We start from the raw sequence: 14,651 nt of genomic DNA, 5'->3' as shown, positions 1-14,651 counted from the left end.
TGAGATGTATTGTAATACACCAGATAAATACACCTGTACTGTAATACACCAGATAAGCACAGTAAAAATACAACAGATTCAAAGACATAGTATAAAAATAGATCGTAAAATATCTCGTTAATCATTTGTATAATGATTACATGTTGAAATGATAATATTTTGGACATATTGGGTTCAATAAAGTATATTAAAATTCACTTCACCTGTTTCTTTTTACTTTTTTAAATGTGACTACTAGAAAATGTAAAATGACACATGTGGCTAACAGTGGGCAGTGGTGATCTAGAATGTAACAAATAAAAACCTGATAAAACCCAACTCCTTTATACCTGCCCCCTACTTCGCTATTCTCCCCTTCTCCCAAAGTTACAAAAATGAGCTACAGCACCCCAGCTCCTGTCTATGTCCACTCCCAAAACTCTGGTTTGTTTTGTTTCCTAAATGAGTCAACACTCAAGCCAGGCTTCAGTCTCCTATAGCTTTAAGCTTTGTTTTCTATTAGCAAGACTTGTATTGACTCTAACGATGCAAGCACTTTAAATTTATATAGAAACTCATAATTAAAAAGAAAAACTCATATTAAATAGCTATAACTATCCCAAAGTAGCAAGTAGTTAGAACTGTCACCATTTTCTAAGTGACAAAATTATCCATTTTTCAAGTGAGAAAACTGAGGATGATAAAACATTTGTTTATTTAAATCAGCCTTATTCCAGAAAGGCTTTTAACTCTCTGGCCAATTTAGAGAATACAAGTGGCTTTTCCAAGATGACAAAATGGTCGACAGAACTGGGACTGAAATGACCTTCTTACTCTTTCCACTAGAACCGCAGCTCTCAGCACGGTGTCCCAATATCACTTATGAAGTATAACTTTTTATAAAGAAGGGCTAAAAGAGCAAAGTTTTTAGCTGACTATCTTTTTATATAAATTAGAATAGATTCAAGGATATTCAAAAGTAATTTATCTTCTGTACACTTCGCTCATTTATTCATTTAACAAGCACTTACTGAGGGCCTGCTGTGTGTAGAGCGCTAAGCTGGCCCTGGGGAAACACTGAGGAACAAAATAGCGAGAAGAGACAGATCATCTAGTAAATTTACTCATAACTAACAAGTAAGCGTAAATGGTATGCTGTGGAATCATGTAGCAGGAAGACCCGGCTTCATAAGTCAGTACTGCTCATGCTGAGACGGAAGGACAGTGGGATACGGCTACATAAGTGGCGGAGGAGACAGAATAGGTAGGAATCTTTTAGGAATGCTTTCCTAAGTGGGAAAGAAAGGTGGCATTGATCAGGCAAGGAATTGCACATAACCTACTCTCCAAATGATCTATGCCACATCCCGGAAGTGTATCCTGTACCTAGACTTCATCTGTCACGTGGTCATAGAAGAAATAACAACAATCAAGTTTGAAAACTTCTGCATTTTGACATGCTGCACTTAGCAGGATATTTCTTTCTTTTTTCCCCAGCTTTATTGAAATATTATTGACATATAACATACGTAAATTTAAAGTGTACAATATGATGATTTGATACACATATATTGCAAAATGATTACCACAATAAAGTTAATCAACATCTCCATCCCCTCACATAATTACCATTTAGTATTATTAGCTATAATCACTATGCTAATCATATAAGTGGATGTTTTTACCCTTTGACCAATATCTCATTTCCCCCAATCTCCAGCCCCTGGTAAACACCACTCTACTCTCTGTTTCTCTGAGTTCAGCTTTTTTTAGATTCTACATGTAAGTGATATCATACTGTATTTAACTTTCTCTGTCTGATTTATTTCACTTAGCATAACACCTTCAAGTTTCATCCAAGTTGTCCCAAACAGCAGGATTTCCTTCTTTCTCATGGCCGAATAATATTTAATTGCCTGTTATATATATATATACACACACACACATACATACATACACACACATACCACATCTTCTTTATCCATTCATCTGTTGATGGCTATTGTGAACAATGATGCAATGAACGTGAAGGGGCAGATATCTCTTTGAGATCCTGTTTTCGTTTCCTTTAGATATATACCCAGAAGTGGGAGTGCTGGATCATATGGCAGTTCTATTTTTAATTTTTTGAGGAACCTCCATACTGTTTTCCATAGTGGCTCTACCAATATACATTCCCACCAACAGTGCACAAGGGTCCCCTTTTCTCCACATCCTTGCCAACACTTGTCTCTTGTCTTTTTGATGATATCCATTCTAACAGGTGTGAGGTGCTATCTCATTGTGGTTTTGATTTGCATTTCCCAGATGCTTAGTGATATTGAACATCTTCTCATGTACCTGTGGCCATTTGTATGTCTTCTTTGGAAAAATGTATACTTAATTCCTCTGCCAGATTTTTAATTGGATTGTTTGTTTTATTGCTATTGAGTTGTATGAGTTCCTTATATATTTCGGATATTAACTCCTTATCAGATAGATGGTTTGCAAATATTTTCTCCCATTCCATAGGTTGCCTTTTCATTTTGCTAATTGTTTCTTTTTCAGAAGCTTTTTAGCTTGATATAGTCCTACTTGTTTATTTATGCTTTTGTTCCTTGTGCTTTTGGTGTCAAAAAAACATCACCAAGACCAATGTTAAGGAGCTATTTTCCTACGTTTTCTTCTAGTAGTTTTACAGTTTTGGGTCTTACATTTAACCCTTTAATCCACTTCAAGTTAATTTTTGTGAGTGGCGTAAGATAGGGGTCCAATTTCACTCTTCCGCGTGTGGATATCCACTTTTCCCAGCACCATTTACTGAAGAGACCATCCTTTCCCCACTGAGTGTTCTTGGCTCTCTTGTCAAATATTAACTGACTGTATACATGTGGGTTTATTTCTGGGTTCTCAGTTCTGTTCCATTGTTCTATGTGTTTGATTTAATGCCAGTACCACACAGTTTTGATTACTATAGCTCTGTAAAGCGGGATGTTTCAGACCACCTGAGAGGCCTGTGCAGAGGTGTCTTTATCAATCATCTCTTAAAAAACAAAACAAAACCCTGATTTGTAGCATTTACCAATTTCCATAGTGTAACTAACTACTCCCATCTTGGCTGTTATCTAGCTTCCAATAAGACGTCACTGACTGTGGAGTTGGGAAGAGAGGTATGGTAGCACCCCATTATATATCCACAATACAAATATATACAAGTGACAAGTACAGCAGATATAAGTAACCTCAAAAGCGCAGATAATGGTAAAATAATCAGAAAGCAACAAATTTTGAGTATGTATTGCCTTTGTTTTTAATAATTTCTATTTGTATTTATGTAACTTATAAATATTATTTTATTATTATTATATATTATTTTTCGGTAATGGCTGTGTTGAACAACTGCCTCACAAAATTCCTGCAAATTCCTGCAACCATCAGCTCTCACATGCCTGTACAAGCTGGCTTCAGCACGCCAATGGGCCTGGCATCTTCAGTGTAAAGTAACCATGATCCTTTTCTAGGACAAGTCCTCACTGTCCCCTCTTTCTATGTCTCTTACAGATCAGCAAACAGCAGCTGCAGACAGTCAAGGACCGGTTTCAGGCTTTTCTCAATGGGGAAACCCAGATTGTGGCTGACGAAGCCTTCATGAACGCAGTCCAGAGTTACTATGAGGTAAGACCCACCATGTGGAAGAATGCCGGGACTGCTCAAGCCTACAGCCCAGGGCTTATGAACTACTGGTCAGTGGAAACTGCAGCCCTGGCCTTCTACAGGAGCATCCCTCCTGAGGCAAAGGGGTTGGTGATTGGTTACAATTTTAAGGAACAACAGCATTTTGCTTCGGGGAAAACTGTAAATAGAAGCTACTGTTTACCAACTGATTTTTATACCAGGCAGTGTGCTGAGTGCTTTACATAAAATTTCTTGTTTAATCTTTACAAAAGTCTTATAAGTTAAGTCCTGATATTATTCCCATTTTGCTGATGAAGAGACTGAGGTTCAGAGAGGTTAGGTCCATTACTCAGGGTCACACAGCTATTAAAATGCCACAAGCTGAGACTTGAACTGAGTCAAGAGCATTTTCCCACCGCTTACACCCTTTCTAAAGGATGTTAACACCTGCTAAGGTTGGAGCCTTCACTAGCTTCCTTGTTCTTTCTATTAAAGTGGTGCTGCGAGTTCTTTTCTGCAAGTTAGAACACCATCCAAAACGTAGTCCCGTTCTCAGGGGAAAACCTATAAATGAGATAATATATCCGAGTACATATTACAAGTAAATTTTCACCTTTAGACCTCAGAGGCTTATTTATCAGTAAAGTGAATTTGGAATTCCACTAGGATTTTTTTTTCCTCCCCAAAACCCCAGTACATAGTTGTATGTTCTAGTTGTAAATCCTACTAGTTCTTCTATGTGAGCCGCCACCAAAGCATGGCTACTAACAGACAAGTGGTGTGGTTCTGCGCCCAGGAACGGACCTGGGCTCCCGAAGTGGAATGCACCAAACTTTAACCATTAAGCCCTTAGGCCTGGCTCCACTAGTATTTTTAAATTTTATAATTATTCTTCCATAATATGTACATTGGCTATTGATTGTACACCATTAATGAAATAGAAATGCCACACCTTCCTACTGGCAATGTTTACCTGACATGCATAATGTCAAAAATGATTATTTGGTCATTGAAAGACATTTTCCTTTATATTAATCTATTTTTATGTGAACCAAATGTCCTCTGTATTTGGAATCCTATGCCCCAAATGTCTTACCCACTGTCAAGGCTAGACTAAAACTATTAGAAACCAACTCCTAAGCACTGAAAAACTTATGGCATCCTGCCATATGCAATTCAGAGTAATAACAATCAACAGTAAAATAGGTGTAAGGAAATCCAACAAATTCTGATTTTTCCCCCAATGGATTGATTCACTGATTTTCTTCCTTCCTTTCTTTTTTTAATTATTAGGTAGCAAATTATTTCAAAACAAAAACATTGGTGCTCCTGCTTCTCTGGTGCTCCAAGCACATGCTGCTTCTGCTCGTTAGGCAATCTAGTCCTCAACAGATGCTTTAAAAACGTTTAGTTGATTGATTCGGTTAAACTCTCCTTCCCACTTGTGAAAGCACTTGATTCCTCCTTTCACGGAGAGAGTGGAGCAAGATTGCAATTAGATCTTGTGAAAATATTATTGATTGGTTTGTTAATTAACGTTTAATAGTAAACAGCCTTTGTCTCTCTGATGTTTGCTGGGTCCAGCCACACTCGTTTTATACACAATTTCTTCAGTGAAGTTTCTATTCAGATCTATTTTAGAAGTCAGGCTCATTTTTATATTTGTCAACCTTAAGCTTTCTTTCGTTTCATGAGTAGTATTAATTATTGCCAATAAGTGTCAAACTTACTGCTCTATCTGATGTGATGCAATTTTTCTGTTGAATTTAATGGAGAGTGGAAATGAGATTTGGAATCACAATGATGGTATGGCAGAGAATAATCTGAATATATTTAACAAAAGAGTCTGTTTAGAAACTACCAGAGAATGAAATTAATTTCCCCCATTTTTTTCAAGTTCCAAAAGCCAGTTCAGACCAGGAAGACCCTTATCAATAATTGTCCATGTTTAGAGTCATTCACCAGTTTATAAATTTTGAGATTGCAAATCTCAATTAGAAAGCTCATTTGACTAATGACATAAATTAAAAGAAAGTGCCATTTCTATCTATTAATTAAATTTGAAAATTAGTAGTCATCAACATGCTAATGAGTCTCTGGAAATTACCATTATATTTATAGTGATTCTGATATTTTCTTCTCTAGTGGCCAGTTTATTTGAAAGCACTTCTTTTTATTCTGGTGAGAATACAGGCATTGAGAAATTACTGAATATTTGGTGTTGAGATTTGAGTAACAGGAAATAATGTGGAATATTAATGATTTACCATATTCACTAGCAAAGCTTTAGAGTGTCTTGAGATTCAAGTTTCCTGGAAAGCCTGACCCTCTGAGCAAAGGTCCCCAGTCAAGGGATCAGGATGAACACTTTCCCTGGGATTGTTGCAAGGTGGCCACTCCTCCATTTCTCCCTTTCCCTTTACTCTTGGGCAGTGGAGAAGCAAGTGTCTCTTCCTCCACCCTCCTCTGGGATCCAGTTGCTTCCCTGTCAGAGTATCTGTCTTGATCAGGACTCTTTGGATTTTAAGTGACATATACCTGCTTCTGACTGGCTTAGGCAAAAACGACAGTTATTTGCTCAAGCAACTTAAAAGTCCAGTGGTAGACCTGGTTTCAGCTGCGGCTGGATCTAGAAACTCCAAAGATGCCAGCAGGATGGGTATCTTTCTCCGCATACGTAGGCTTTGCCCTCGCCTGCGTTGGCTTCATTCTTGGGCAAGTTCTCACCATGTGGAGGACCCTGGCAGCACCAGGTCACATCCTCCCAGCTTCACAACCCCAGGAGCCATACCTCTTTACTGAGAGTTCCAGCAAAAGGCCTGAAGGTGACTTGGTTGCACTGACATGGGTCATGTGTCCTTTATGGAGCCAATCACAATGCATGAGGTGTTAAGTAGACTGGGGCATCAGACCTAAGACAGATACCACCTCTGGAGCCTGAGTGCAGGCTCAGCCCCACTGGACCCATTTGTGTTGAAAATACAATGGATTCCCAATAAGAAATTAGGCTGCTTTTTACCAGAAGGGACAATGTATGCTCTGCAGGCAAAACCCACAGATATCCTCCTCCTAAACTCACTCTCTCTTTCTCTCTCTCTCTCTCTCTCACACACACACACACACACACACACTCACACACTCACACACACATTCCACCCCACCACAGCTTCACCTCCCAGTTTACCAAGAGTAATGTCATTAAAAAAGAAAACAAACTCTTTTTCAAAAAGTCCTGAGATTACTACACTAAAAAAAATCAGTTTCAGGTATTGGCCTTGTCTTGCTAGGGCAATAATGGTTTGTCAACAGAGTAGAGTAGCAAAGAGCCATTTTTAAAACGGAAAAGGAGTGGGGAGGCACTGTCCTTTCTCCATCTGTGCCTATCCAGCCCAGCCTGAACCCAGCTGGCCAGCATTAACGGCAAGCTGGAGAGGCCGGGGACCTGATCTGGGCCAGGATAAAGCGAGGTCACGGTTCCCTAACGCTCTCGAGAGCATGCAGGTTAATTTTATCCTTTGGTGGTGGCCCTGATTGTCAAAGAGGATCAAGCAGGGCAGCGAAGTAATCCCTTAATCTCTTCCATTATGGCTTTGAGGGCCCACCGCTGAGGTGGGTGCTCTGAGGTCAGGCCCAGCAATCCCATCCTGTTTCCACAGCCACCGTCCTAAGACATCAGAGAGCCCACGCATTTCTCCACGGCCCCCAAGTCTTTTCTAACTCTCAGCTCTGTTAAGACAAATGTCTGAAACATAAGCCTTCCCACCCCCCATCCTTATCCTCACCTCCCCATCTCCCTGCTGAATTTTGGTTCCTTCACGTGCTGGTCTTGGCGTTACAGAAAAGAGGTAAATGGAAAAGTTTCACAAAACCTTTCTCACTAAGATGCTGCCTGAAGTGAACGTGGGGGTATTTGGTGAGAAGTGGGAGTGTAGAATGAGATGGAAGACGTACAAGCACTCGTTTTAGAACACTACAGCTGAACTCTGGGCTTCAGCCAGTGAAGCTGCTCTGATTGAGTTTGGTTTGGTTTGGTTTGGTTTTTGCTGAGCTCCTCTAACAAAGGGCCAGTTGGTTTTTGTCAAACTAGCTTTGAATGTTGTACCCAACAGAATTCTTGAGTTGCTAACAACAGAAACTGAATGTGGTTAAATTAACAATAACTGTTGTTATTGCTGTTTTTGTTATTAAAAGAAATAACCAAGCTTAAGAAAAGATGGAAACCAGGGCAGCTGAACTTCAGGAAGCCAGGTAGCAGGATATAATGGACACCTCGTTATTGGTATGGATCTGCTCCAACCCCATTCCATCCTTGTACCACCCCACTCTGGGGTCTGAACCCCACAAGGAGAAGTCTGATTGGCCAAGCTCAGGTCCCAACCCACCACTTGGCTAAGGAAGGACAAGATCCCATGATTTGTAGTCCCACTGAAACTGTGTGCAATGGCAAAGATGTTCTTGGACTGAGGTGCTGTTATCAGAGTGGAAGGACGGTTGGCAGGCAAAAACTGCAGGTGTGTCCCCTACACTGGGGGGCATACTTTGTTTAGTCTTTATGATTGAACTTTTTTTAATCTAAGAAAAGTAGAAGCCAGGTCTTAATCCAGCTATTTTTCTGAAATGATGTTATATATTTTCCAGCAAGCAAAACTATAACTCTCAGGGGTTTTAAACCAGATATATCCCTAGGAGAAGAGTAACTACCCATTCTAAAGGCATTTGTTCTTGTGGGGAAAACCAGGCAACGACGGAGACGGCAGAGGTCAGAGTGGTTAGGAGGATGAGTTTGTTCCCCAAAAGATGAACTAGAATTCAACCCCACATCTTTTGGACGTTAAACGTATCCTCCAACCCTCCCTGACCTCTGCCTCCTGATTCTAGTCCTGTTCCACACTGGCTGTGGGACCTCAGCCAAGTCTGAGCTTCAGTTTCTTCCTCTGTAATAGGACCTTCCTGGCATAATTGTTGTCAAGATTGAATTATACCCACACACACCACCTCACCCTAATCTAGCACCCAGACAGTGCTGTTATAAATATATTAAGGTGAGAGGGGGACCCTGGTGCCCATCTGCTGCATGGAAAGAATAGAAGAGAGTTGAGAGTGGATAGAATCAATCCACTCCCTAGTTCCAGGGAGTGGGCGTGGGATAAGGGAGGTGCAAGGTCAAGGAGGGGAAGGATACAGACAGGGGAGAGAGAACTCTTTTGCTCCTAACCTACAACCACCTACCACAGGTCATGGCCCAGTTCTGCTCCTCAAGTTTGCCCCAGTGTCCCTGGCTTTTTTGGGAGGAATATCTTTAAGATCCAAAGGTGCGTTTGATTTTAGAAATTAACATGGACCTTGCCTCAATGAAGGCAAAATTTGTAATTTTGCCACATAGAAAAAGGTGTTTTCAGTGATAATGAAAGTAAAACATATTATAAAAACATATATAAATTATAAAAATAGACAATATAGAAAATAATTTAAGTGAAATGGTTAGAAAATTGCCTGTAATCCCATCATCCTAGACAACTACTATGAAATTTTGGTGTGTATCTTTTCAAGTTTATTTTTGATGTGTCTATACACATAAAGATAGCTATTCAATTTCCATATAAAGATTATCAGGGAAATTACCACAAGATATTAATAACCCACTTGTTTCATTTAGCACAGTGGTTTTCGATCTCCTTCCTACCACTGCAAAAGTCACACATGTGACATACTTTCATCAGTTTTATTACCTATGATGTTCTCAATCCATGCTCCTGTCCCCTTACCCCACTGCACCCCTACCATTGGAAGTCTCTGGTTTAACAATATATCATGGACATCTTTTGACACTAATGAAAAAATATTATCTTTTTTCATGGCTGCATGATATTCTACTTAAAAATAACAGCTAACTTTTGTTACCTTCTGTAGCTGGCACCATGCTCACCAGTTGACACACATTGTCTCATTGAATCTTCACTTAAATCTTACAAAAGAGGTTTATTATGATTCCCGTTTGAATGATGGAGAAACTGAAGCCTGGAAAGATTAAGGTATCACCTTGCTCAAGTGACAAAGTTAGCAACTGGTAGTGCCAGGATTTGAACCCAGGCCATCTGACACTAGAGCCTCCTCTTCCCATTACTTATGTGCCATTCATGAGTAGCAACCAAGTTTGGTGGAGTTTTTTGATCTTATTTCCTCTAACATCTACATCTATTTCTTGTTTATGTTGGAATGACATGCTTTTCTAGAGCAGGAAAGGGTCTGTCTTGGTTTTTCAGCCTGTCAGCAAGGAAGTGGGCGCTGGGCCAGCTTTACCCGGTACCATGTACGGTAGTTAAGTCCTGACAGGCTTGTGTGTTTCTAAAACAACCCTGAGGTTGCTTGGCTCTGGTGATGGAGGGAAGGACTGATGGATGAGGTCAAGTCTCTGAATTGACTGCCCTTCATCATTCCATATTTATTTGTTTATCTTCCATCTCCTATTATGACCTGTCTGGATGTTGGAAGAGGAGCAGGGAGGATTTGTGGATGTGCCGCATAGAACTGTGCCTGGGGTTGAAGTCTTTTTTGACAGCCACCAAAAACAAAACAGAAAACAAAAACAAAAGCAAGAGGTAGAGCTCCCAGTACAAATGAGTTTCAAGAGTTGTTTTAGAGACACACAAGCACATCAGTACTCTGTGGCTATATTCACTGCAGGGCGAGGCTGGCCCAGGCCCCACTTCCCTTCTGACAGACTGAGAAGCCAAGACAGATGATCTGCCTGGAAAATTAGTTTTCTGCTGCCTCCTTCTCTCCCCATGGCTGTTTTGCCTTCTTTTGACACTTCATCTTTTCTGTCTTCTCAATCTTCAGCCTCCTTCCTCCACACTCTTGACACTCTGCTCATCTCCCCTCATTCTGGGGCCTGGCAGTCATATCTAACCTCTGGACAGATGGAGCCCTCCATCCTTCAAAGTCCTCTCAGTTTGATCCTCATCAAAGAAAGCCGACTGGATTAACCCCATGTGACAGTGAAGGAGAGTGAGGTTGATAGAGGTTAAGTGACTTGTCAAGGCCATCTACTAGGAGTTCAACAAATATTTATTGAGTAGCTATTATGTACAAGGGAAAAGACTATGTGAAGCAGATGATGTGTGCAGGATCCAGGGGTCACCCAGCCAGGTATGGATGCCAGATGGGACCAATATGCCAACACCCTCATTTCTTACCCCTGGTTATCAGGTCCCATGGAAAATCTAGCCTCAGTCAATTGTTTTGAGAGATCAGTATATTGTGCTTTCTGGTTTCTCCTTTACCTTCTTGCCCCCATCCAGATATAAGCTCAATAAGGTCTCTGCTTTGAGATGTCTGCTTTGTTTGTATTGTTCATTCACTCATTCAACATAGCACCAACTATGTGCCAGGCACTGTCTTAGGCTCTCAGAAGAAGTAATAGGAAAAAACAGCTACAATGCCTTCCTTCCTGGGACTTACAGTGTAGCTGGAGCCTCAGGTATTAACCAAACAGTCACAAAGACAAATGACAAATGGCAACTATGGAAGGACTTTGGAGGAAAGGAATATGGTGCTGAGAGCTTACAATGGGGTCCTGCTCCAGGTTTATGGGACACTAGTATGGACAGATGGGGAGGATAGTATGGCTTCATTGTCAATTGAATGTTTTTAAGTCACTTCGAATGTTCAGTAGAGCTGACAACAAAGAATTAACCCCTTTGGATCCCCACCACCATTGTCACCCACCTGTGCTCCTACAAGGGCCTCCCACTGGCCTTCTGCCCATTCTCTTGGCCTCCTTCAGGTCTGTTTTCCACATTAAAGTCAGAGAATGTTAACTTGATCACGCCATGTCCCAGCTAAAACCTTCAATGGCTTCCCAGTGCCCTTTAAATGTAGACCAATATCCTTAATGTGGCCCCCTATGCCCTTGGCCATCTAGCCCCTTCCCGCCCATCTTATATTGGTCATTCTCCCACCCCTCACTGACATAGCCACACTGGCTTCTTCTTGTTTCCTCAGACACTCAGGCTCTTTACATATATTGTTGCTTCTCTCTGAAATATTCTTCTACTGTCTCTTTACCTATCCATCTTTCACATATCACCTCAAAGGAGTTTTCCTCTGGGAAGGCTTTCCTAACTACATATTGGAATAGATTCCTGGCAATAGGCACCCATGGACTTCCCCTTGATAGCACTTGTCCCAGATATTGACAATTGGACATTTGGATGGGATTATAGGATGATGTCATGGAGGGCTGGATCTGCATCTGTTTTACTCACCACAGTATCCCTGGCACCTGGCACAGTGCCTTCTACCTCGTGAGTGGCCAAAGAAAGGAAGAATGGGTTCATGAAGAAGAGTATAAACATTGCAGCTGGAAGGACAACCCCACAGCTTTATAGTTCAACTCCCTCAGTATACAGATAAGAAACTGGAAAATCAGAGAGGGGAGGTGACTTACCCAAGGTCACACAGTGAGTTAGTGGCAGAACTGGCCTGGGACCTCTGTTTAGAGCTCCTATCACAATGCTATACTTCCTCTCCAGAAATTTTCTCTAATTGCCCCAAAACTTTGATGTTTGAGATCTAGACTTATAACTGAGATACAGTGTACTAGGAAAAACTGTCTGCATTAAGCATTACAGATTTTCAGGTGAATTCTTTAGCTCATTAAGAGTCACTAAGGCCTGAGGATTCATTTGAATCTTTTTTTCTATAATTGATTTTTAAATGAACTCTAAGGTCTCAACTGAGTACCGGTTCCCAGACACAGGGGAGCGGACCATGGCCTCAGCCCTCCTTCTTTCTAAATTAGTTCATTAAGTTGACAATAGGTGGAGGCCACCTTTATAACATCTCTCCTCCCCAAGGAAGGCTTTGTGATGAAGCAGGAGGCAATGCCATCTCATGGCCAACAAGGGCATTTCCTGAAATCTGACGGGGGAGTGAACATTTGTTCTGCCTCTGGAAGGGTATTTATGCACCTTCTGAAGTGTGACCAGGACACAGCTCAGAAGTGTCAGATGTTTCCTCTCTGTGAACAGGAAGTAGCAGCTTCACCGCCTTATATTACACCCCAGAACCGTGTAGCTAGTGGAATCCCCCGAACGGTGGGCACTGGAACAAAATTAAACTGTTCTTAATGGATGGCTCGGCCCCAGGACCCAGGAAGCACCAGTAAAACAACCAAGGTTCTCCACCAGACAGGTGAGACCCACAGGAAAGGAAGGAACCAGGGTGAAGTCAAAAGATCATCCATTTATATTCAGCCAATTTGAGTTACAAAGAACAAGTCCCCTCTCCTCTCTGGAGTCTTGGTTTTTCCATCTACAAAATGGACTGCATATAATGCCTACCTTCTTTGTTCACTCACTTTCAAAGCGCCAGGCTCTATACTAGGGACAAATGATATTGTGGGGGACAAGAAGGACACAGTCCTTGCCCATGTGGAGTTCACATGTTGGGAAGGGAGACAGACATTAAATGTATACTTACCTAATACTTATTCAATTTCAATTGTGATGTGTATCAATGAGAGGGTAAAATAAAATGAGATATAAATAGTGGTTAACATCTAAGTGCTATGAGCCAGACATCATGCCATATACTTTACATATAATAATGATAACAACCACAACCACAACCCATAAGGCATTAATATGTGCCCCTTTTTTAAGCACTTATCATATATTAACTCATGTAATCCTCATTTAAAAATACCTGTGATGCAGAGACTACTATTATCCCCATTTTATAGATGAGAAAACTGAGGTACAAAGAGGTTAACTTGCCAAGAGAAGTACAGCCACTAAGTGGCAGAGAAAGAGCCCAGGCAGTCTGAGCACAAAGTCTGTATACTATATGCTGCCTCTCAGGGTATTATTATCTCATTTAATCCTTGCAACAACTGGGTAAGTACTATTGTTTCTCTCACTTTCCAGATTTCGACGCAAAAGCAAAATGTGTAAGTGACTTCTCTGAGTCTGCACAGCTAGGAGATGGTGGGGCAGGATGTGACCCACACTGGTGCCTTCTGTGACGCCCATGAGAGGGTTGATCCAGCCCCCAGCCCCAGGAAACTGGTATCTCCAAGGCTGACTTCCTAATGTATATCCTGGCCCTGTTCTTGCTCAGGTATTCCTGAAGAGTGACCGTGTGGCCCGCATGGTGCAGAGTGGGGGCTGCTCTGCCAACGACTCTCGGGAGGTCTTCAAGAAGCACATCGAGAAGAGGGTGCGCAGCCTGCCCGAGATTGATGGCCTCAGCAAGGAGACTGTGCTGAGCTCCTGGATGGCCAAGTTTGATGCCATCTACCGTGGGGAAGAGGACCCCAGGAAGCAGCAGGCCCGGATGACGGCGAGCGCAGCCTCTGAGCTCATTCTGAGCAAAGAGCAGCTCTACGAGATGTTCCAGAACATTCTTGGGATCAAGAAGTTTGAACACCAGCTCCTGTACAATGCCTGCCAGGTAAGGTGTCAATCATCTGGGCCCAGAGCTGTGAGTAAGCATGGCCACATTATGAGTTCCTTATGCCCTAGTCCCTGTTGACTTCATGGGCCACTTCTTGCTAAAAAAACGTTAAAAATTATGTTTTACAAATGCATTGGTAAAAGTTGACTATAATCCAGGCTAGAATATATTCATATTTTTCTTCTACTTTTAAAAGAAATTAAAACATTTTTGTGAGCCCCAAAAAGTCTTGTGGGCCCTAGGCACTGTGCATATTGGGTCTAATGGGTAAATTGGCCCTGTGAGTAAGGTCTGGCTCCGGTGTGTTGCAAGTGCTACAAGAACAAAATAATGGGTTTTTTTAAAAAGATTGTTTTGCCTTTAAAATAGGTGGTGTTTACCAGTTGAGGGACTTATACTTCCTTAGCTGGGGAGACAACTGGACTTAGCACGTGGTCATCAAGAGGAATTATTTAAAATCGAAAGCTTCCAGAAGGCCTGAGTATATCATACCCACATATTAGTCACATCATGAATTTCCGAGTGGATCTGAGGGGTCTAGCTGCGACTCTGCTTGGGTC

The 14,651-nt window shown here is 41.5% G+C and overlaps 1 protein-coding gene across 4 annotated transcripts in view; it reads left to right on the top strand.

The window, feature by feature from the left end:
- CADPS (calcium dependent secretion activator) overlaps nucleotides 1–14,651 on the top strand; it is a 437,514-nt gene that overhangs the window by 95,000 nt on the left and 327,863 nt on the right. For all 4 annotated transcript variants that reach the window (XM_087431281.1, XM_087431280.1, XM_087431279.1 and 1 more), the window contains exons 2-3: nucleotides 3,520–3,633; nucleotides 13,756–14,088. In XM_087431281.1, coding sequence (XP_087287407.1) covers nucleotides 3,520–3,633; nucleotides 13,756–14,088 — 447 coding nt within the window. The remainder of the gene's footprint in view (nucleotides 1–3,519; nucleotides 3,634–13,755; nucleotides 14,089–14,651) is intronic.

Source organism: Ceratotherium simum, chromosome 5 (genome assembly GCF_057802395.1).
Source record: "Ceratotherium simum simum isolate JZ-2026a chromosome 5, ASM5780239v1, whole genome shotgun sequence".
In the NCBI taxonomy this organism is placed as follows: Eukaryota; Metazoa; Chordata; class Mammalia; order Perissodactyla; family Rhinocerotidae; genus Ceratotherium; species Ceratotherium simum.
This window is presented reverse-complemented; position numbering and strand designations above follow the sequence as displayed.